This window comes from Pseudorasbora parva, chromosome 20 (assembly GCF_024679245.1).
Source record: "Pseudorasbora parva isolate DD20220531a chromosome 20, ASM2467924v1, whole genome shotgun sequence".
In the NCBI taxonomy this organism is placed as follows: domain Eukaryota; kingdom Metazoa; phylum Chordata; class Actinopteri; order Cypriniformes; family Gobionidae; genus Pseudorasbora; species Pseudorasbora parva.
The window spans coordinates 2,945,590-2,969,824 of NC_090191.1; the positions used below are offsets into that span (position 1 = coordinate 2,945,590).

At 39.7% G+C, this 24,235-nt stretch overlaps 2 protein-coding genes and 1 pseudogene across 2 annotated transcripts; all 3 read left to right on the forward strand.

Annotated features, from left to right (window-relative positions):
- LOC137049411 (zinc finger protein 850-like) overlaps positions 1–24,235 on the forward strand; it is a 39,817-nt pseudogene that overhangs the window by 425 nt on the left and 15,157 nt on the right.
- LOC137049285 (uncharacterized) lies at positions 10,518–12,805 on the forward strand. Its single transcript, XM_067427785.1, has 3 exons — positions 10,518–11,410; positions 11,722–11,837; positions 11,985–12,805. The coding sequence occupies exons 1-3, from the start codon at positions 11,053–11,055 to the stop codon at positions 12,786–12,788; spliced, it is 1,278 nt and encodes a 425-aa protein (XP_067283886.1). The 5' UTR covers positions 10,518–11,052; the 3' UTR covers positions 12,789–12,805.
- On the forward strand, positions 16,251–18,813 carry LOC137049360 (uncharacterized). The gene is made up of 3 exons (XM_067427906.1): positions 16,251–16,295; positions 17,381–18,161; positions 18,765–18,813. Exons 2-3 carry the CDS (start codon positions 17,381–17,383, stop codon positions 18,779–18,781), a joined length of 798 nt encoding a protein of 265 aa, XP_067284007.1. The 5' UTR covers positions 16,251–16,295; the 3' UTR covers positions 18,782–18,813.

Genomic DNA, 24,235 nt, shown 5'->3' on the forward strand with positions numbered 1-24,235 from the left:
TCTCAGGGATGAACTGTAATACGTCCATGGATCTCTTGACTATCTGCCATTGTGTTTGCTGAATAACTGCACTTACGCAACCTCTGTGTGACACATACCAAGTCTGGTATTTTGCTGTTGTTTTGCTACAGCAACATAGAACATAGAACATAGACTGCTGATAGAGGTGTTAGTGAGACCAGCCGGGGGTGATCACCCTGTGGTCTGAGTGGGTCATAAACCCCCACTCTAGTGATGGGGACACTACCCTGTCAAAGAGCACCATCCTTCGAATGAGACGTTAAACCGAGGTCCTGATTCTCTGTGGTCATTAAAAATCTCAGGATGTCCTTCGTAAAAAGAGTAGGGGTGTAACCCCGGCACCCAGGCCAAATTTGCCCATTGGCCTCAGTCCATCATGGCCTTCTTCATCATCCCCCATTCCTGATTGGCTAAGTCCAGACTCCGTCTCCTGCCTCGAGTCCATAGAGGACTCTGTCTCCTGTCCCAAGTCCACAGAGGACTCCGTTTCCTGCCCTGGCTCAAGATTTGACTCAGTCTCCTGTCTAGAGTACAGAGAGGACTCCGTCTCCTGCCTCGAGTCCAGAGAGGGCTCCGTCTCCTGCCCCGAGTCCAGAGAGGGCTCCGTCTCCTGTCCCGAGTCCAGAGAGGGCTCCGTCTCCTGTCCCGAGTCCAGAGAGGGCTCCGTCTCCTGTCCCGAGTCCAGAGAGGGCTCCGTCTCCTGTCCCGAGTCCAGAGAGGGCTCCGTCTCCTGTCCCGAGTCCAGAGAGGGCTCCGTCTCCTGTCCCGAGTCCAGAGAGGGCTCCGTCTCCTGTCCCGAGTCCAGAGAGGGCTCCGTCTCCTGTCCCGAGTCCAGAGAGGGCTCCGTCTCCTGTCCCGAGTCCAGAGAGGGCTCCGTCTCCTGTCCCGAGTCCAGAGAGGGCTCCGTCTCCTGTCCCGAGTCCCGAGAGGGCTCCGTCTCCTGTCCCGAGTCTACAGAGGGCTCCGTCTCCTGCCTCGAGTCTACAGAGGGCTCCGTCTCCTGCCTCGAGTCTACAGAGGGCTCCGTCTCCTGCCTCGAGTACAGAGAGGACTCCGTCTAATGCCTCGAGTCTACAGAGGACTCATCTCCTCTCCCAATTCTAGAGAGGGCTCCGTCTCCTGTCCCGTCTCCAGAGATGACTCCGTCTCCTGTCCCCAGTCCAGAGAGGACTCCGGCCACCACACCTGCTCAGCCTGCTCCGCCGTGGGGGTCTTCTATCCTGTATATTCAGCTGTGGTCGCCAACACTGTCGGGGGTGTCTTCAAGCTTGTCTGCACTATGGCGGTGGTTCTCTGCTCCACCATGGGGATCAAGACCATCTGCACTACTGTGGTGGTCGTCTGCTATGCCGTGGGGGTCTTCAAGCCCAGCTGCAAGGCCATCTGCACAGCATACTCACCCCTGTCTGTCTGCGCCACCCTGGTCATCTGCCTGGCTTGTTCCGCCCTGGCTGCCTGCTCTATCCTAGCTGCTTGCTCTATCCCAGTCATTTTACATTTAGTCATTTAGCAGACGGTTTTATCCAAAGCGACTTAAAAAAGGGAAGAGCAAAAGAAGCAACGAAACAAACAAGGCCAACAACCTGCAAGAGCTGTAGGAAATCTCAGTTAATCGAGCACAGTACACAAACTTCTCCAGAACGCAAGCTTCTGAAGGGTGTGTAAGTCTGAACAAGCAAATCTAGGTATACTGGTGCAGAGCCAGTGGTTGCTTTGTAGGCAAGATCCAGTGCCTTGAATTTGATGCAAGCAGCCATTGGCAACCAGTGCAGTCTGATGAAGAGAGGCGTACATGCGCTCTCTTTGGCTCGTTAAAGACCACACTCGCCGCTGCATTCTGGATTAGTTGCAATTGTTTAAAAGTGCATGCTGGAAGGCCAGATAGAAGAGCATTACAATAGTCCAGTCTGGAGAGAACAAGAGCTTGGACCAGGAGTTGTGCAGCCTGTCCTGATAGGAAGGGTCTAATCTTTCTAATGTTGTATAAAGCAAATCCGCAGGACCAGGCTGTTGCAGTAATGTGGTCAGTGAAGTTTAAATGGTCATCAATCATAACTCCAAGTTTCCTGGCTGTCCTGGATGGAGTTATGGTTGATCAACCAAGCTGAATGGAGAAATTTTGATGAAGTGCTGGGTTGGTTGAGACAACAAGTAATTCTGTCCTTGCAAGATTAAGTTGAAGGTGATGCAAGAGGTAAGACCTGAACCACTGGAGAGCAGTTCCTGAGATACCCACCTTCTTAAGTGTTGACAGGAGGATCTGGTGGTTAATTGTGTCAAAAGCAGCAGACAGATCCAGCAAGATGAGTACTGAGGATTTGGAAGCTCTTTTTGCCTGTCTCAGAGCTTCAGTGACTGAGAGTAGGGCAGTCTCAATCGAGTGGCCCTTTTTTTAAGCCGGATTGGTTGTTGTCCAGGAGGTAGTTCTGTTCAAGAAACATAGAGAGTTGATTGAACACAACTCGCTCAAGTGTCTTTGCAATGAAAGGCAAAAGGGATACCGGTCTGTAGTTTTCTAAAAGTGCTGGATTCAGAGAAGGTTTCTAAAGCAGTGGGGTTATTTATGTATGTCGTTTTAGCAGTGGAGACATTTGTAGATAATGAAGAGAGAAAATACTGATACAAGGTAAGGTGAGTATAGTTTTTAGATTTCCGCCATTTCCTCTCTGCCGCCCTGAGTCCAGAGCGATGTTCACGGAGAACATCAGACAGCCAGGGGGCAGATGGGGTGGGGCTGGCTGGTCTGGATGAAAGGGGGCAAAAACTGTCTAAGTAGGATGTTAGAGTGGAGCAAAGAGTGTCAGTAGCACTGTTAGTGTCCAGTGCTGAGAACTGAGCAGGTGGAGGGAGTGAAGATGAAACCATAGAGGATAGGCGAGAGGGAGAGAGTGAGCATAGATTATGCCGAAAGCTAATCTGTGTAGGTGTGTGTGTTGTGTCAGGAGTCAGTATGAGGTTAAGAGTTATGAGAAAGTTGTCTGAGGTGTGTAATGGAGTAACTAAAGTGTTGTCCGTGGAGCCGTCTCAAGGCCCTCTTTTGCTTCCTGGGCCTGGCTCTCCATGCCGCCCCCGGGTCCGCCTCAGCTCCACCTACTTCCTGGACAATTTTAGGAGCGTCTGGAAGCTGCTCCTTTTAGGCTATGTCACGATTCACCATTGAGAGTGCCCGTGATTACCACCAGAGGGCAATCTACCACAGACTGTCATTCAATCAAATACTACATTACCCATAATCCTTTGCCTGGACTCATCAGCACTCATTGTTTACACATGTGTCTCATATACCCCATTACCTCTGCTTTTATCTAGCATTCTGTCATTTACTGTAAGGTTTTGTATGTGGGTGCACTGCATCTCTGAGCGTTTCCCTGGGTCTTGCCTCTGTTTTTTTGGATTTCTTGCCTGTTCTTGGATAACCCTTTTGTCTGTGTCCCCTGCCTTGTTTGCTTGCCTCTAATAAAAGCTTCAACCTTTTAAAGTCTCTGAGCAGTTCGTAACGACAGCAAACTGAAAAAGAAAGAGAAATAACACTGCAAACACAAACATCAAATGAAAAAAAAGTTTCAGTCACAAAATCCCAAATCAAATATAGCATATTAAATGTTTTCATTGGAAAAAGGGGTAAAAGATATTTAACAGCAAACTGAAACACTACAACAATTATGGACTATTATAATTTACTCTCACTATAAAGCACAGGCCTTCGAAGGAGGTTCCAAAACAAAATAAATAATACTGCTTATGCATGAAATAAAACAAATAAATTAAATATATAGGCTAACATACACAGAGAAACACTACAAAAATATAGTCAAATATAACTTGACTTTAACTATTGAGAGACTATTTGAGAAAATTTGCTCAAATGGGGTTAGATGTGGAAGGGATGTAGTGCAGGCGCTTAGCAGCTGTTTTATTATATTGTAAAGCATTTTGGATTAACTACTGTTGTGTTAAACTTGTGATCTATAAATAAAACTTGACTTAACTTGACTCTTAAACGTTCCTCATTTTTTTGCCACCATGTTAGTGGCCCAGAATCAACATTTGTTTTGTCCTCCAAGTACATGTTCATTTCATCCTTCTGTCCTTCTACATGCTGCTCTTCATCAATGCCATCAGCAAGGATATCTTCGTCTGCTTTACCATTTTTTCTTTGGTGCCGATTCACTTTCATCTGTAGGCTCACTCCTGGCAGGTTTAGTTTCTGGAACAACTTCTGCAGAAGAAATTTTAGCCAGATTCACAACCATACAGTATGCCTCCTTTTTCTCTACATCAAGGAATAAAAAGCTCTTCAAACGTGGGCATAAAACAGGAGCTTGGGTACAAACCCAATTTCCAAGAAGTTGAGACACTGTACAAATTGTGAATGAAAACAGAATGGAATGATGTGGAAGTTTCAAATCTCAATATTTTATTCAGAATACAACACAGATGGCATATCAATTTTTTTTAACTGATTTGAAAACAAAGTTGATTTTAAATTTCATGGCATCAACACATCTGGGGACAAGGCTATATTTACCACTGTGTGGCATTTCCTCTTCTTTTTATAACAGTCTGCAAACGTCTGGGGACTGAGGAGATAAGTTGCTAAAGTTTAGGAAAAAGAATGTTGTCCTATTCTTGAATAATACAGGCTTCTAGTTGCTCAACTGTCTTAGGTCTGCCATGGTTAGAGGAGTGACTTTAATGTTTTGCCATTGGATTGGTCACATTCCAAACCACTTCAATAACATGTGGAAATGTCCTGAACACAGAATCCAAATATGATGGGAAAAATAGAGTTTGGAAAAGAAGTTCTGAGATTGAGCTAAATGTAACCCCTCTTTCTGTAGCTTAGTGGGTATAAGATCTAGCAAACATGTTTTTGGTTTTGATGTCTTAAATGTTTTAGTGTCTTTATTTCTGTTGTTTTGTGCCATTAAACTGGGGTTAACTTGTTTTTGACTATTTTAGATCTGATGGCACTGAAAGTGGCGACCATGGAAGAGAAAGATCCATATGGGAAACGTCATGATTTCATAACTGGAGAAAAATATTTGACTTGCTCACAGACTGAAAGTATTTCCTCGCAAAGAATCACTCAAAACCCTGGAAAGAGTTTAATTGAAAAAAGACACCTTAAAGCCAACAGGAAAATGTACACTGGAAATAAGTCTTGCACCTGCCAACAGTGTGGAAAGAGTTTCTCTAACAAAGGGCATCTTAATGCCCACATAAGAATTCACTGTGGAAAGAAGCCTTACACCTGCCAACAGTGTGGAAAGAGTTTCACTCGAAAAGGAAGCATCGAGGAACACATGAGAATTCACACTGGAGAGAAGCCTTACACGTGCCAACAGTGTGGAAAGAGTTTCACTCAAACAGGGCATCTTAAAGCCCACATGAGTATTCACACTGGAAAGAAGCCTTACACCTGCCAACAGTGTGGAAAGAGTTTCACTCGAAAAGAAAGAATTGAGGAACACATGAGACTTCACACTGGAGAGAAGCCTTACACCTGCCAGCAGTGTGGAAAGAGTTTCACTCAAGGAGCGCATCTTAAAACCCACATGAGTATTCACACCGGAGAGAAACCTTACAGCTGCCAACAGTGTGGAAAGGGTTTCACTCGAAAAGGAAGAGTTGATGAACACATGAGAATTCACACTGGAGAGAAGCCTTACACCTGCCAGCAGTGTGGAAAGAGTTTCACTCAAAAAGGAAAAATTGAGGAACACATGAGAATTCACACTGGAGAGAAGCCTTACAGCTGCCAACAGTGTGGAAAGAGTTTCACTCGAAAAGGAAGAATTGATGAACACATGAGAATTCACACTGGAGAGAAGCCTTACACCTGTCAACAGTGTGGAAAGAGTTTCACTCAAAAAGGAAACCTTGAGGAACACATGAGAATTCACACTGGAGAGAAGTCTTACACCTGCCAACAGTGTGGAAAGAGTTTCACTCAAAAAGTAGTCCTTAATAGGCATGTTAGATTACATACTGGAGAGAAGGCATTCACCTGCCAGCAGTGTGGAAAGAGTTTCACTCGAAAAGACCATCTTGAAGGCCACAGAAGAGTACACACTGGAGAGAAGCCTTATACCTGCCAACAGTGTGGAAAGAGTTTCAGTCAAAAAGTAGTCCTTAATAGGCATGTTAGATTACATACTGGAGAGAAGGCATTCACCTGCCAGCAGTGTGGAAAGAGTTTCACTCGAAAAGACCATCTTGAAGGCCACAGAAGAGTACACACTGGAGAGAAGCCTTACACCTGCCCAAAGTGTGGAAAGAGATTAGCTCGAAAAGAACATCTTGAAGGCCACATCAGAGTTCACACTGGAGAGATGCCTTACACCTGCCCACAGTGTGGAAAGAGTTTTACTGAAAAAGGACAACTTAAAGTCCACATGAAAGTTCACACTGGAAAGAAGCTTTAAACCTGCCAACAGTGTGGAAAGTGCTTCACACTTAGGGTTGGTATTTTATCGTTTACAACATACTGGTAAAAATTGTTCCCATTTTAAGAATTTGTATTCCTGCAATAATGAAAATGAAGCCTAGATGATGGTTTTAATCTTTAACCCATTCACATCTCAAATGCAGAATGAAAACAACTATTGTGAAAGGCAGGGATGAAGATGAGGAGTTTATCGTTAAACAAGGAGCTACCACTACAATCTGAAACTGAATCTGGTACACACAGATGCACTATATTGCTAAAAGTATTGGGACACCCCTCCAAATCAATGAATTCAGTTGTTTAATCACTTCCATGGCCACAGGTGTATAAATCAAGCACTAGGCAGGCAGACACTTCTACAAACATTAGTGAAATGGGTCGCACTCAGGTGCTCGGTGAACTCAAGCGTAGTACCGTGATAGGTTGCCATCTGTGCAATAAGTCCATTCATGAAATTTCATCAATTTAGCAATTCAAATTCCCCAAAAGCAATTCAGCCATGAAGTCATAGGCAACGTAAAACCAAAGAGCGGAGTCAGTGCATGCTGAGGGTCATAGTGTGCAGAAGTCACCAACTTTCTGCAGAATCAATAACTCCAGACCTCCAAACTTATGTGGCTTTCAGAGAAGCTCAAGATTTCATGCTACCGACTTTGTGGGAACAGTTTGGGGATGGCCCCTTCCTGCCCCAACATGACTGCGCTCCAGTGAACAAAGCGTTTGTCCATAAAGTCATAGTGTGGAGGAACTTGACTGGCCTGCACAGAGTCCTGAGCTCAACCCGATTGAACACCTTTGGGATGAATAAGAGCAGAGACTGCAAGCCAGGTCCTCTCGTCCAACATCAGGGCCTGACCTCACAAATTAGCTTCTAGAAGAATTATAAAATATAGGGCTAGATGGAGGCAGAAGAATGATAAGAATCTTCACTGCATGTATATTTAAAACAAAATGAAATATAAAACTCAACCTATTAACTCTTTTCCTGTCAAATTCAGAAATTTCTATTATTTGTGAGAAAATTCTTCCCTGCCAAACACAGAATTTTCCGTGTTTGCACTGTTAAATGCTACACATCAGCGCCTGACTCTTGCGTCATTGGGATTCAGCTGAACTCTCGAGGATGGGAGGACACAGTCCAGGCAAATCGAACAGCATTCTTGATAGCTTCACTCAACTCACTCTGGATACTTGTGATTATCTTTATGTATATTTTAGACAACAATGAAACAAAATGTTTTAAAACACCACTCTGCCTCTTTGTTTTCATTTCAAGAATCTTAAACATTAATAGCCACACTAATGTGGTCCAGGCAACGCATAAATTGATTATCTTCACTGCATTTATATTTAAAACAAAATGAAATTTAAAACAACCTCTAAATATGTGGTTAATGCAATATGTGAATATGTACTCTGAAAGATAAGAAGGGGCTTGTTAGGGCTACACAAGACGAATAATACTAAATCGAGTTTAACCACTGCAGAGACATCAGATCCAGCGGCAAATGTCAGAAGGACTTGCAAAGGAAAGGCTGTTTTCAGTGAAGTACTTGAGACATTCTCTATATACCTTGATAATACATCTTGGTAAGATGATATATAAATGCCTAGATTTATGATGAAGAGATAAACAAATAAACACACATCAAAATCAAAATTGGTTTGTCTCTGATACATAATATACAAAATTGATTGATACCTATAAAATATGTAACATTTTCAAAAGGGTGAGCTTTTTCCCCCAGACCCCCCATATCTAAAATTCTGTGGAAACACTGCAATACATGTGTTGCCAACTCTTGAAAGACAAATAAGTAGCCGCAGGACATAAATACATTATAAGAATATAAAAATAAGGTGCCTCTCCTCCCTGTTTCCTCTCCATCATTGTACATCTCTGCTGGTTGCATTGTTTGTAAAAATGTATACATTTATTTACGTCTACTAACTATCATTATGTGGATTTATAATGTTGCGTGCCTGCACGTTGAATGAGATTTTTCTTCAGTAAGGGGCTAAAGGAGGCAGGATCTATGAGGACCACATTGAAGAAAATGACTACAACACTTGTGTTGCTGCATTGAATGGCTATTAGCTGTGAGACGACAGTGACTACGTTTACATGGACAGCAGTAATCTAATTATTGACCTTTGTCTAAATAAGACAATATTCTGATTAAGGTGTTTACATGGGTTGCTTTAAGAGTACTCCGTTCATGTTCCCGTTTTACATGTGATAGAACATAGATCGATTATGGCACGTCATTACGTCCCCATGCCACGCTATGTTCTCCAACATCCAATCATAGCGTGACTTTGGCAGGTCTGTTAATTTTATGGGCTCGGAAACTCGCTAACTCGCTAAGACAGTGTTACTTTACATTAAGAAGTATAAAAAACATGCGTTTTTATAATGTTTTATATACATTTACGTTGATTTATTTTTGTAATATTATGTATTGTCTCTTTCTGTTTTTTTGAAGAGACACTACCCCTCTTTCCTCCTTATTGACAGCCTACATTTAGAATAATAGCTTTGATTAATGATGAAAAAGGTTTAAAAATCGCGACTGTTTGGATTGTTTTTCCTGCCGTCGAGCCACAGGCGTTCACTGAATGACCCATCTGGTTTGCGATTACAGATACAAACTTATTGTTTTTTACTTTTACAATGAGCATAATAATTACAACAAAAATAAAAATATAGAGAGAGGACGCAGTGTCCAGAATGAACAGTCAAGTAAAACACACACCGCCCATAGCGACGCGTTATGGCAACGACATTTCAGACTGACAAATACATAAAAGATAAACGGGACTTTTCCGCTATTTGTTACTGGTTTGTAGACGTTATATTAATTATAATTCCAATTCTGTTTTATTGGCCACAATATTATCGATAATTGTTGAGTGGGGCACTTTTGATTCATTTTCAAAAAGGGCAGAGGCTTGAACCCACAAAGCCTCCCCTCTGCACTTTCCTAGTGTGCGTAACGTTATGTGTCCTGTCACAAAATGCGGCGAAATCTCCGACACGACATTAATAGTTAGATTAAGGTGTGCACATGTCTCCGATAATGCGACTAAAATAGGCATACTCCACATGTCTTAATCCGATTTATGTTTAGTTAGATTATGACTTTAATCAGATTAAGGTAATTAGAAATCGCTGTCTACATGGTAGCCTCTTAATCAGAGTATTGTCTTAATCAGATTAATATCGGAGTATTGTTGTCCATGTAAACGTAGTCAGTGTCAGTCAATGTACTGGACAAAACAGTGACCATAAATGTAAAGAATTTTTTTTTTCGAATCATATTTTCCTAACAAGCAACCACATTTTTTAAAATAAGGCCAAAAAACCACAACCCGTGACTCTAGATTTTTTTAACGCGACTTGCCAAAAAAAACAAGTCCAAAGTTGTGTGTTATGTGCAGACTTGGCAACTGTGCAATATAATGTTTTATTCACCAAGTTTTATTTGATGTTATATTTTAAATAAAATGTTGAGATTACACTTTTAATGTATTATCAGTGTTCCCCTTTTAGAAATGACAGAGTCCAGAAAAGTAATGAAAATGTTAAATTGACTGAAAAACCACACATGAAATGCCACACATATTGCCACACACACAGTTCACAAAATCTGTAATTTTAGGCCGTATAAATATAAAAACAGTAATGCGAAAGAAAGTAAAAGAACTAAGCAGTGAATATAACTCTATTGAATATAACGCGGGATATTAGGGCTTTAAGCAGGATCTTCAGGATACAGTTTACCTACTATAATCGAAATTGTGTTGATGGATGTAATTATTAATGTTACTTTAATTAATTTCTATGTAAAGCACTTTGAATTGCTATTGGGTATGAAATGTGCTATACAAATAAACTTGCCTTGCCTTGCCAATCATATTAGACACATCTGAGTGTCGAGATGATGTTATGATGTTAGCGGCTGCTGTGACATTTGTTCACACTGCTGTAAGAGTAAAGCTTTTCTGCTGAATAAAACTTAAGACTTCAGAGAAATAAGTATTCTCAGTGACATCTATTTGTAATGCAACATCTTACACAGAATCAGCTGTTAATGAACAAATGAATGAATGCAAAATAGTTCAATATTTTTCCATCATGTTTGGTGTCTATTTGTTTAGTATATTGCCATGGGTATTCTGATGGTGGTTTGGAAAGTGAGGAATGCATTAATAAACTTTAAAGAAACTTTAAAGACTTCTAACTGTGTACAGTATGCAAATGAGTTCCACAGGGGGAAAAGGGTGGGCCACACTGTGTGCTCACACCTCTCTGATACCAGCAGCCAATAGCAACACTGGAATGGAGAAGTGCCAAATTGCTCTCATCAGAAAGGGATAAGGTATCCTTTCAACAGACACTCATTGTTCTGAGTCTCCACACGAGAGACAAACACTTCACTTCCATCACTTCGTCAGATGAAATATCTTTCCGTACAGGCTGGGGGCAGTAGTCTGTTTTCATTATTCGAACCAGGAAACCGGAAGAGGTATAAAGATATAAAGCAGCCCAGAATCTCGTTCACCACACAGACGGATTAATGCACATCTCAGAAATGTCTGATACGTTGCAAATGGCATTGACGTTGTCAGCCCTTGGTCTTTTACTTGTGGAAGAGGAAAGGAAGAAGCGGACACGAAAAATACGAAGAAAGCGCACTAAATGGGTGAAACCATGGATACGCCAGAGACAGGCTCAAGGGGCTTTCGCCAACCTGTGTCAAGAGCTTGAGTTAGCTGAAACCTTAGATTTTAAAAATTTTGCTCGGCTTTTTCCTGTGCAGTTTCACATGTTAAAGGAACTTATCAGTCCAATCATACAGAGGAGAAACACGAACTACCGGGATTGTATCTCCGTAGGGGAGCGCCTGATGATTACACTACGATTCTTGGCAACAGGTAAGCAAACTAAAGATTATTCTTTGTTTGAACATGGCATTACAACACATTTTCAGTCGTCTATATTTTGGTGTAAGTATTGTTAAACGTTATGAAAGAGAAAATGATTTGATTTCGGGTGGCAATTGTTGCCTACTTGATAAAAAGTCAACGTGTAACACTTAATTCTGGTTGTTTAAAGAACCATATCTTTAATAATTAACAATAATCTGGTTTAATATTATGAAAATGCAGTTTCATTTGACTCTGGAAAAGGTGTGGAAAATGTATAATGAGTATTTATAAGAGTTATGTGATTGTAATCTTTTCAGGGGAAAGCTTCAAGAGCCTTTCTTACCAGTTCCGAATGGGAATGTCTACAATTCAGCAATTCATTCCTGAAACCTGTGCAGCAATCTATCAGGTCTTAAAAGAGAAATACCTGAAGGTATGCATGTGTCTGTTTGTTTTTTCTTCAACATTTATACTGCACTTTGTTCACATTTTGACAGTGAAACATGCCTAAATGACTGAGTTATCAAGGGTGTGACAAAATAAAAATAAAAATTCTTTTAAATTTTCTTTTCTTCTTCAGTGCCCAGACACAGTGGAAGAGTGGCAACAAGTGGCGACTGGATTCCAGGCTCAGTGGAACTTCCCAAACTGCCTGGGTGCTCTGGATGGGAAGCACATCAACATTCGTCCCCCACCAGGAACGGGATCAACATTCTACAACTACAAGCATACATTTTCCATAGTTCTAATGGCACTGGTTGATAGCAATTACAGATTCTTGTATGTTGATGTGGGCTGCAATGGGCGTATTTCAGATGGTGGAGTGTTTGGTGGATGCTCCTTGCAGGATGCCTTGGAGAAAAGAATATCCAACACGCCTGCCCCTGCACCACTTCCGGAATCTGACCAGCTGGCCCCTTACTGCATTGTGGCAGATGAGGCATTTCCCTTGAAGGAGTACCTCATGAAGCCATATCCGAACCGCAGGCTATCTGCAGAGCAACGCATCTTCAATTACAGGCTTTCGCGAGCTCGAAGGGTGGTTGAAAATGCATTTGGCATCCTGGCAAATCGTTTTCGAGTCTTTCTAACCACCATGAATATTCAAAGCACTGGCAAAGTGGAGGACATTGTTTTGGCTTGTTGTGCTCTGCACAACTTTCTGCGTACAGAGTGCGGTGAAGTATACATGGAAGGAATAGACCAGGAAGGACTAGATCATGACACTGTCCCAGGAAGATGGAGACAAGACCCTGGCCTACAGCAGGCCGCTCTGCCACACAAAACCAACAGTACAACACATGCCAAACAGCTCAGGAATAAACTGTGCCAGTACTTTAACTCAGACATTGGTGCAGTGCCGTTTCAGTGGGGCAAAATATAAACATGTGGCAAACTTGTTTGTTTCCCATCATTGACCTTGCTTTCAGTTTTATGACGATGGTGTGAAATAAAGGTTAGAATTCTAAATCTGTGTTTTGAGATTTATTTATTTTTTTAATAAAGAATTGTGAACTCACCTACCTTTTACCCAAAGTCAAAATGTGAACGATGTGATAACATAGATCCTTACACTTGTTCACCAATCACCCATAACAATAACAGGGCATAGCTAAAAACAATACCCTTTAGCCATTGGCGAAATGGCTCATTCAGATGCATTGTGGAAGTTAATGTGGCGCATTAATTTAATGGCTTGTGTTGAGTTACTTATAAATTGACCCATCTGAACAATCAATGGCCACTTACCCCAAATATTGTTAATATATATATTTAGATACATTCTGCCTGACTGGATTTAAATAAACACATGTTAAGGTTACATTTTAAGATTTAAATGTTGATTTGCCAATGATCATAATCTGCTTCTTGCACATCACATAACAGCAGTTTGGAAATTAAATCACCAGTAAGTTGCACGGAAATGTTGATGAAAATAATGTCACCTAAAACCATACACTGAACTTAACTGACAGTAATATTAGTTTACAGATATTGCTCTTTGATAACATTGTATTGTGGAAGTAACACATGATGAAAATGTCTTTATTAATCAGAAATATAAACATATATAGATTGGTTTATTTACCCTGATAGTTAGATGTGAAATTGCAAAATAAGGGTTAGAATTCTACATCATCTTGTGTTTTGTGATCCTTTTTTACATAAAGAACTGTGAATGCAAGTACCCAAAGTCAAAGTGTTTTATTTTCCAATGTTTAGCACAATGGGAACGAATAGCTATAAAGCTGATACAAAATTATCAAAAATAGTAAATAGAAAACAAAAATATTTAAAAGCGATGTAAAACACTTAGTAACTATACAAAGTAAATTACAACTGTGCATGACATATTTACAATATGCTATAAAATCTGTTTACACTTTACATCGTGCCTTAAATATGACAACATTACAGGTTTGTATACTGACTGACAGATGCATCCAGTGCATGGTTGTGGCCCACTGAATATTTGGAAATGCATGTATCAACCTCGTGCTGGAAATGTGGCAGTACCCATCAGGTAACCATCTGAGGGTGAACAGGATCACTTTCAGACAAAGGTTCCTTAAAAAAACAATCAAAATGTGAACGATGTGATAACATAGATTCTTACACTTGTTCACCAATCACCTATAGCAATAACAGGCCATAGCTAAAACAATACCCTGCAAATTGGCGAAATGGATCTATTCAGATGCACATTGTGGAAGTTAATGTGTTGAGTTACTTGTAAATAGACCCATCTGGACATTCAGTGGCCACTTTACCAAAAGCAAAATGTTCATTTTTATTCTTAAATAAAAAACACACAGAGGAAACTTAGTTGGCCGATGACAAAAACTGCCCGACGGCCGACCGGCAGCTTGGTGTTTTCCGGCCTTTACAGAGACAAACAGTTAACCAAGTACTGAGTCTGTCCGGCAAGGATGAGACTATGACAGAGCAACCAAATTCTGAGCCTCTGGTTTAACCAGAGAGACAACACAAGATCCAAGGATCTGAATCTACAGCTTGTGAGGCAGCAACAGATACGACAACGGTCTGAGCCTCCAGCCTGTGAGGAAAGAGACATTAACCAACATTACGTTCAGAGTTTCAGTCCAGCGAGACGACTACAGCATGTCCCAATTCTCCATGCTAAAGATATCAGAGCAGATTGACCAACTTCTGAGTGTCTGGCACAAAGAGGCAGAATTCACACGGAGACATCTGCAACAAGGTTAAGCTCAGGAGAGCAAACCTTCACTTAAAGGTTCCTTCATCTGCGTGTTCCAGATTAAGGACCTTCTGCACCTACTTCAGGGCCTCATCTGTGTGTTCCAGATTAAGGACATTCTGCACCTACTTCAGGGCCTCATCTGCGTGTTCCAGATTAATGACCTTCTGCATCTACTTCAGGGCCTCATCTGCGTGTTCCAGATTAAGGACCTTCTGCACCTACTTCAGGGCCTCATTTGCGTGTTCCAGATTAAGGACCTTCTGCACCTACTTCAGGGCCTCATCTGCGTGTTCCAGATTAAGGACCTTCTGCACCTACTTCAGGGCCTCATCTGTGTGTTCCAGATTAAGGGCCTTCCGCACCTACTTCAGGGCCTCATTTGCGTGTTCCAGATTAAGGACCTTCTGCACCTACTTCAGGGCCTCATCTGCGTGTTCCAGATTAATGACCTTCTGCACCTACTTCAGGGCCTCATCTGCGTGTTCCAGATTAAGGACCTTCTGCACCTACTTCAGGGCCTCATCAGCGTGTTCCAGATTAAGGACCTTCTGCACCTACTTCAGGGCCTCATCTGCGTGTTCCACATTAAGGACCTTCTGCACCTACTTCAGGGCCTCATCTGCATGTTCCAGATTAAGGACCTTCTGCACCTACCTCAGGGCCTCATTTACGTGTTCCAGATTTTAGGACCCTTCGGTGCCCTAGGAGATCAGCATCCCACAGATCTTCATGTTCAAGACTGTTGAAACGGATTCCAGTTCCTTTACCCACTGCATCGTCTCCCAGAAAAACCAGTGGAAGAAGTCATCACCATCAGACTGCCTACTCAACCACGTGTTCTGTTAATCTTTTAGTAATAAAATCAATTTTATTACAATTGTGTCTTCCTTGTGTTGATAATACAGAAGAGGCTCTACAAGTTAGAAATCTCACCAATCTTTCAGATAAATCAGCTGACCAACTCTCCCCACTTTACATTAATCCCTAGATTAGTGTTCTCATACAGCCATGACCTCAAAAACAGAACATTTTAAAAATAGTCCTGCATGCGCTCCTCCATATAACGGCAGTAAATAGCAACCAGGCTAAAACTTTACTAAAATTATACAAAAGGATGAAATATAACTTTAAGTGATGGGTGATCCAAAAATCACAACGTCAGCGGTGATGTACAGCAGAGAACTTTTAATTTTTTATAATTCTTTTTTTAAGCGTTTCATCAAAAACAATAAATGTTTGTTTATAATTTTATTATAAAAATAATACATATAATTTTATCATAAACATTATAGTTTTATAATAATATTGAAAAACGTTTATTGTTTTTGATGAAACACTTTAAAAATAATTATAAATAAATTAAAAGTTCTCTACCCCTTGTATAAATGATTTCTGCACACAAACATTTGTGTTTAGCATTGACTGAACCTCACATATTAGATGTGGTTCAAAATCTCTCTTTGGTAGTTATTTTAGCACATCATTGACCAACACACATTTAAATATGTATTGAGGAATTAAACTGAAATGTGTTTTATTGTTTGTATGTGAATGTCTCTACACATCTGTGACTTGAGCATGAGATCAGGACTTTTATTTTGTAGTGGAGTTGTGACGTCATAAGGCTGCGCCGCGCTCCGGCATCTGTTGTGATTCTGCTGAAGAAAGGTTTGTGTTTTAAGCTTTTAAATTGTTTAAATCAAAGCAAACTGTTCAGGCAATTTTATAGGTTTAACAAGAACAGTTCAATAAATGTTTGATTACTGAACGTATCATTGTAATGTGTTAGCTGACATTAATGAGCTTTATTTTGTTTGAGTAAAGAGATGTGATACACATCTACAAATAGATAAATGTAGTATAAAATGGACTTACCATATGAATCTACTATTTTTTTAAATTAATTTGTAGTATTTATAGAGTTTGTTGTTGTCTAATCAGGTCATTTAAGGCCATTATCTCTCACTCTCACTGACTCTCTTACCAGTGACTGAACTACTGATGCCCCTTTCACACATTGCTGTGTGTATGCAGTGGATATTTTTTTCTGTACAAGTTAACCGATTAAATCTTTCACACTGCATGCGGCGGTCCGTTCCAGGAGCGGTGCGAAAACAGCAGCCCCCGTTAAAATGAACAGATAGCAAACATTCATTGAAACTATGTTAAATCAACATTCTGTTGTCAACATTATGTCACTAAATCAACATCAAAATCTGATGCTGATGCTACATCATTGTGCACCATAAACCGTCTTTCCCTCTGGTCATTCACGCTCCTCCTCGCCGGCACCGCAAGATGAACACAGAAAGTTCATCAAGTCTGAAATATTACATACAAAACATTCATTTTAACAATTATTGCTTCAACAATCAACTTATTCTTTACATTTACCTTTTTAACTTGAAAAGACATGTTGAGCTGCAGAAAAAGACGTGTTCCCGGCATTTAGGTAAATAATAGCACTTGTCCTTTCTTGGAAGTGAAAAAAAAGTTCTTTATGACCTGCAGGATATCTTGTAAATAAAAAATTAAATACAAGTTCAGAGTCAGCTGTTTTTGTCGTATTGTGAGTTTTAATTTAAGATGTTTGTGATTTTAGGCTAAAATAATATGGATTTGAAATAAAAATTAATTTTAAATGATTAAATGTTGTGTTTGTGGTGGATCAGATATGCACTGCAGACAGAGTGTGTGTGAAACGCCATTGGTTTGGATGTGTGTTTATTTCTGTGATTATTCTTATCTTAAAGATGGCGTTTATTAAAGAGGAGAGTGAAGACACGAAGGTTGAAGAAACATTGAGAGTCAAACATGAAGAAACTGAGGACCAAACACAGATGGTGTTTATTAAAGAGGAGAGTGAAGACGTGAAGATTGAAGAAACATTGCGAGTCAAACACGAAGAAACTGAGACACAAACAAAGATGGCGTTTATTAAAGAGGAGAGTGAAGACGTGAAGATTGAAGAAACATTGCGAGTCAAACACGAAGAAACTGAGACACAAACAAAGATGGCGTTTATTAAAGAGGAGAGTGCAGACACGCAGATTGAAGAAACATTGAGAGTCAAACATGAAGAAACTGAGGACCAAACACAAATGGCGTTTATTAAAGAGGAGAGTGAAGACTTGAAGATTGAAGAAACATTGAGAGTCAAACATGAAGAAACTGAGACACAAACAAAGATGGCGTTTATTAAAGAGGAGAGTGAAGACTTGAAGATTGAAGAAACATTGAGAGTCAAACATGAAGAAACTGAGACACAAACAAAGATGGCGTTTATTAAAGAGGAGAGTGCAGACTCGCAGATTGAAGAAATATTGAGAGTCAAACATGAAGATACTGAGACACAAACACAGATGGCGTTTATTAAAGAGGAGAGTGAAGACGTGAAGATTGAAGAAACATTGAGAGTCAAACATGAAGAAACTGAGACACAAACAAAGATGGCGTTTATTAAAGAGGAGAGATTAGACTTGAAGTTTGAAGAAACATTTGGAGTCAACAATGAAGAAACTGAGGAACAAACAGGTTGGTTTATTTCTCAAAGCTGAACTCGATTGATCTTTATTCAAATGTCCATCTCTACAGATATGAGTGATGTTTTTTGTGTCCTAATTCAAAGCACTTTTATTTGACATAAAGTGGGTTGCCTCGTGGACAGACTTGTTGAGATCACATGACCTGACAAACACTAATGCTGCTGCGTCTACATTAATCTGGATAGATCCGAAAACAGTTTTCGTTTCAAAATTTTCTCCATCCACACTAACGTTGTCCAAAAGTTTCTCATCCACACTGAAACGCCAAATTCAACTTACTGCCAATGTGTAAAACCTCATAAAAGCTCACTGAGATGATACAGACATCATAAAGTTATACACAGGTGAGCAAATTATGTGAATACATCCTTGTCATCCTTGCAGGACTGTGATATGAAGTGTGCAAAGTTACTAAAAGTTAACTAGTTAAAAGTAACTAGTTCTTATTAATAAGAACAGGAAAGAGATATAAACTAACTTAATTTAATGAAATGCACAATAGAAGTAAAATTGCCCCATCTGCGTTTGTAATCACACTCTTTTGCAATTTCACTTATAGTTTTTAATTTGGTTTCTTCCATATCCACCAAAGCAAACCATCAGATGTAAGGGTGATTCTTACAAAAGGACCAAGATGTTAGCAGCAGATCCTGTAAGTCCTGTAAGTTGCGAGGTGGGGTCTCCATGGTTCGGACTTGTTTGTTCAGCACCTCCCACAAATGCTCCATTGGATTGAGATCTGGGGGATCTGGAGGCCAATTCAACACCTCAAACTCATTGTTGTGCTCCTCAAACCATTCCTGAACCATTTTTGCATTGTGGCTGCGTTGTAGACTTGAAAATTAAGCTTTGTCCCTGTGATGGTTGATTCAGAGAACCAGACACCAGTTAGGAAAGAAGTGGCAAGTTTATGTGAATGAAACTTCACAAAAAATGAAACTTATCAATGATATATGCAAATTGTAATAGATTTTTACTGCTGTACCACAACAACCTTTGTGTATGTTTTAACTTACAACACAAAACTATTTACCCTATTTTAGAAATCCAGCTTCGACTCTTGCTACTCCATCTATTCCGACTCTGCCTTCTGAAATAGCCTTTGCTTGTCCGTTGGTCAAAACAACAATTAAAGCTACACTGTGTAACTTTTTTAGTTTATTTTTAGCTAAAAACACTTAGTTCTTTGGAATTTATATGTGCTCATTAATGTATATTTACTTCTTTCAAGTAATAAAGTATTCTGGTAAGTTTACAATGCCATTGAAAATACATACGGGTGAGGGGTTCGTATGCCGGTCGCCATGTTGCTCCTCCATCTTGAAAGTACAGTAGCCAAAGAGGGACATACCCGTAAATTCAAGCTTCGCCTTTCGTGTTGTAACACTCGATGGCACCGTGTCGAATGTGAAGAGGGGGATTGCCGTGTTAATCTTGGACTAAATCGGCCACCGTAGGAGTTAAAACGAAATCAGAATTGAGAGGAACTGAAACTAATATTCATTGGATGGTCATATAGCTTTACACTGCTAGATGGGGGAAAATATCACACAGTGGAGCTTTAAAGCACAAAGAAAACATTTTCATCCAAGAAAAAGTCCAATTAATCTAAAGCCCTATTCGGACAGGATTAGATTAACATGGGGACATGGGGGTGAAGTCATTTTACCTCAGGACGTCTGTAATATTAATGGCCAATTCGCACGGGATAAGACATCTCAGTAAAACTAGCAGAAGTGGGAGGAGTAACTGGCTTTACGCACCTCCTTGACGTCATGTGCGTATGACGTTACCGTTATAACGTGAGCAAACACACAACCTGAGCCCCAGTCTGAACTCCGTCTCCAATATATATGTGTGTTTTAATAAACAGTTAGGTCCAGTCTAACGATTCTGATTGGATTGTGTTGGTAATAGACACTTTCCTAGAGCTAAAATGTGTTGTGCCTCTAATAAGTGAGTTTGATCTTCTTTTGGCTTTAAATGATATGCAAAAAATACTGGACATTTTCCACAGATTTGTCCCACCACCTACAACGCAACCGAATGCTTCAAGCGCCTCCAAGTTCGCGAAATGCGCTTTTTAAAAACTTTTAAACAGGAAATGTCAGAATTTTTCCAGACCTTTTTACAGAAGGTAAAAGTCTCGGTAATCTTTACTGACTATAGCCCTATTCGGACTGGATTAGTTTAAAGGACAACTCCGGTGAGAAATGATCCTAGGGGTAATTAACAGATGGTTACCGAGTAGATCGTTCTCTGGGATGCGTTTTAATGAAAATCGAATGTAAAGAGTTTTATCTTTAAAAACAGATTAGCTTATAACGCTAGTCTATGGGGCACAGGGTAGACACAGGGTGGTAAAATTAAATCGCTAGTTAATACCACTAACAAGGCTCAAAATAGCCTCACACTAACACGGCAGCATAATGAGGGTCCCTACATGCAAACCGAAGCATTGAGAACTTTGTAAGAGTACAAACAGTTTAATAAGAAGAGAATTTATAAACATAGTGCCTTACGCGTTCACGGAGAGGCACCATCTTGGAAATAAAAGAGCATCATGGTTAACTCCTAGTATTCCTGATTCTTTCCTTTCCATAGAAAATGATAAATTGTATCGTAAAGATTGTACTATTAAGACTGGCGTGGAGTGCTCTTTTATGTGAACCAGAACTATGCACACCAAATATTAAAGCTACACTGTAATTTTTTAAGTTTATTCTTAGCTAAAATCACTTAGTTCTTTCAAAAATATATGTGCTCATTAATGTATATTTACTTCTTTCACGTAATAAAGTATTCTCGTAAGTTTTTAATATGCCATTGAAAATACATACGGGTGAGGGGTTCGAGTGCCGGTCGCCATGTTGCTCCTCCATCTTGAAAGTACAGTAGCCAAAGAGGGACATACCCGTAAATTCAAGCTTCGCCTTTCGCGTTTTAACACTCGATGGCACCGTGTCGAATGTGAAGAGGGGGATTGCCGTGTTAATCTTGGACTAAATCGGCCACCGTAGGAGTTCAAACGAAATCAGAATTGAGAGGAACTTAAACTAATATTCACTGGATGGTCATATACCTTTACACCGCTAGATGGGGGAAAATATCACACAGTGGAGCTTTAAAACCTGACACTGAAACTGAAACTTTAAAACTGGTATTACACTTTACCCCACAACATGCAATTACTATTATTGTGACTTACAAACCTCCTAATGTTACTGTTAGTGCTTATTTATTTCAGCTTTCTAACATAATTAAATCTGTTACAACAAAGGAGCTTGTAATTCTGGGTGATATCAACCTTGACTGGAATGATGGTTCATCAAATTCTTTAAAAGCCACTGCAATTAAATTTCGACTTTATCAATTAAGAAACCAACAAGAATTGGCAGAACGCGTAGCTCATTTTTAGATCTTATCTTTACGAATTAGCCTTCAAAACATGCAATGTCTGGTGTTATAGATTCGGTTATTTCAGTTCATTTTCTTATTTAGATGCAGTCAGGACAATCCTAAAATCCTCGAAAACTCAGGCTCCTCATTCTGTACCAAGAATACCAACTTCAAAATTACCGCAATTTAATGCGGAATGTAGTGTTATTGATAGGAGCGATGAGATGAAAATGGAAAATCCAGATACAATTTTAACGCAATTTCACACTAAACTTCAGAAAATACTTAAAGTCATCACCGGCAATAATGAGAAAGAAAAAAAATTCAAATTTCACTACAGGGTACTCTGATTTCAGATTCAGAAAAGATTGCAAATGCCTTTTAATGATTATTTTATATAATCTGTTAACGAATTGGCAATTAATTTCACAACTCCTTTCTTTTCAGCTGTACTTACTTTAACATCTGAACAGTTTTCATTCTCCAAAATTACACCGAATGAGAGTGAAGAATATTGTGTTCATTGCCCAGATAGCATTGTGACATTGATTCAATGTTGAAATTCCATCAGAATCATCATTTTGGTTGAGGTTGAAAATTCACTGCTAAATAATATTGGATCAATGTTGATAATTTCATGCTTTTCAGTGTTGAAAAGACAAACATTGAATCAATGCTGATGTTTGGTCCGCTTAATTCTCCACCGGTGAGGCTTACGGTCAATCTATCTGTCACATTATTCAACATGTTAAAGCTAATCCAAATCAATTGGGTACATTTGTGTAAAAGTGAGCACATTTATTATCCTCAAAGGATACGATGAGTACACCAACGAGTGTGTGGATTAACAAAGAATACATAAATGTACATTTTGCAGAGCTCTCAAGTCTCACGCAATGGGCGTGAGACACACATTTCAACACGCTCACACGCCACACCTTGTATTTCTCACGCAGAGAAATCGCCAGGGTAACACGCGCGCAATTAGAGGAATCAAGCGAGTTCCCCATAGAGTTCTGACGGCCCTGCCACGCACCAGTTAATCTAATAAAAATGGAGACCGAACAGCCAATCATAAAATAGATTTGCTGTATCTGGGTAAGATATAGATATTTCCTCCACCCAAGAACGTTTACGTTCTGATTCCAGCTTGTCCTCATTCCACTGCTCTTTGGATGTGATTTTTTTAAACTCACTTTCATTCATTAATTTATTAAAAGTAACTCCATTTTGTAAGATCATTTTCATTTAAGTAATTCCAAACATCACGAGGCAGACGGCATTAGTGATCAAATACTGTCGAGTTATTAACACGCTCCACAGCACCACCCAGTGGATTTAGTTATAACTGCGAGATTTCGAGGGATTTATAATGGATTTACTGCATTTAGGCCAGCGAAGCAATATAGTAAAATTTCAATATTATTTTTATTTTTCGAACATTAATTACAGAACAAATATATTTGTGCTCACCCCTATTTATGGAAGCTGAAGTGTAGCGATATAAAATTTGCAATGCAATATTTAAAATGACAATGCATTTCAAAATTTACATTTACATTTTCCATACCATGTGTGCAACATTTGAAGCAAAATAATAATTAAAATTGAATAATATAATTTACATTTGCTATTTCCTACACTAATTTTAACATAAAATTTAAACATAAATTGTAGGGGTGTCAACAATAATCGATTCGGCGATGCATCGCGATGCGGGGCATGAACAATTCAGCATCGATGCGGCAAAGTGCCATAATCGATTATGTCTCTGTTTATTTTCTGGCGGACGATAAAGTTGTGAAGTTTCAAATACTTCCGGTTCAAGGAAAATAACAACAACAACAAGGAAGATGGCTGAGGCGGAGGAAGATGACCGCGATAGACGGGTTATTAAAAACGCGCTAACGACCCGAGGTGTGTAGGATTGTACGTATATTTTTTTTGCACAATAATAAATTAATCTATAATGACGAAATACGGCGCAATTCACCTTTATTCCACAAGGTGGCAATGTCTGATACGCATTGATGAAGTGACGTTTCACTCATAGTTCCCTCTGACAGAAAACGAAACAATAATCTGCAAAACTTGAAATGGGTTAGTGATTTACTTCAGAGAGCAAGTACTAAACACAATCATATGTTAGTGTCACTGTCTCTTGATGATGGATGTGAGTTTGGAGAATATGCGTGAGATCGCGAATATGAGGCAGATGCTGGTAAACTGGTAAACGAGCTCTGACGAGATCATATGATGATGGTACATCTGCTCAAACTGAATCCTTCCAATCTCCAAAAGGTAACGAAATAGGTTTTATTTTATTCTTCTGTAGCTGTTACTCTAAAATCAGGAGTTTTAATTATTATCACGACAGGTAGAGGTCCATCCATGTTAAATATAGATCCGGGTCTTTAACGACCTGAATATGTAAGAATGTTTGGTGAAACAGTCATGCATTTAAGGGCTAATTGCATTTTATTTAATTTTATTTAATTACATTTTATTTTATTTAATAACTTTTATGTCAAAGATACAGGAGACACATAGCAGCCAATACAATCTGTTGTTTAATATCTGCTTGTATTGCCTCATGACTGATGAAAAATTTGCTTTGTGTGCAGTATAATTTTGATGCATCACAATGCATCGTAGAATCGAATT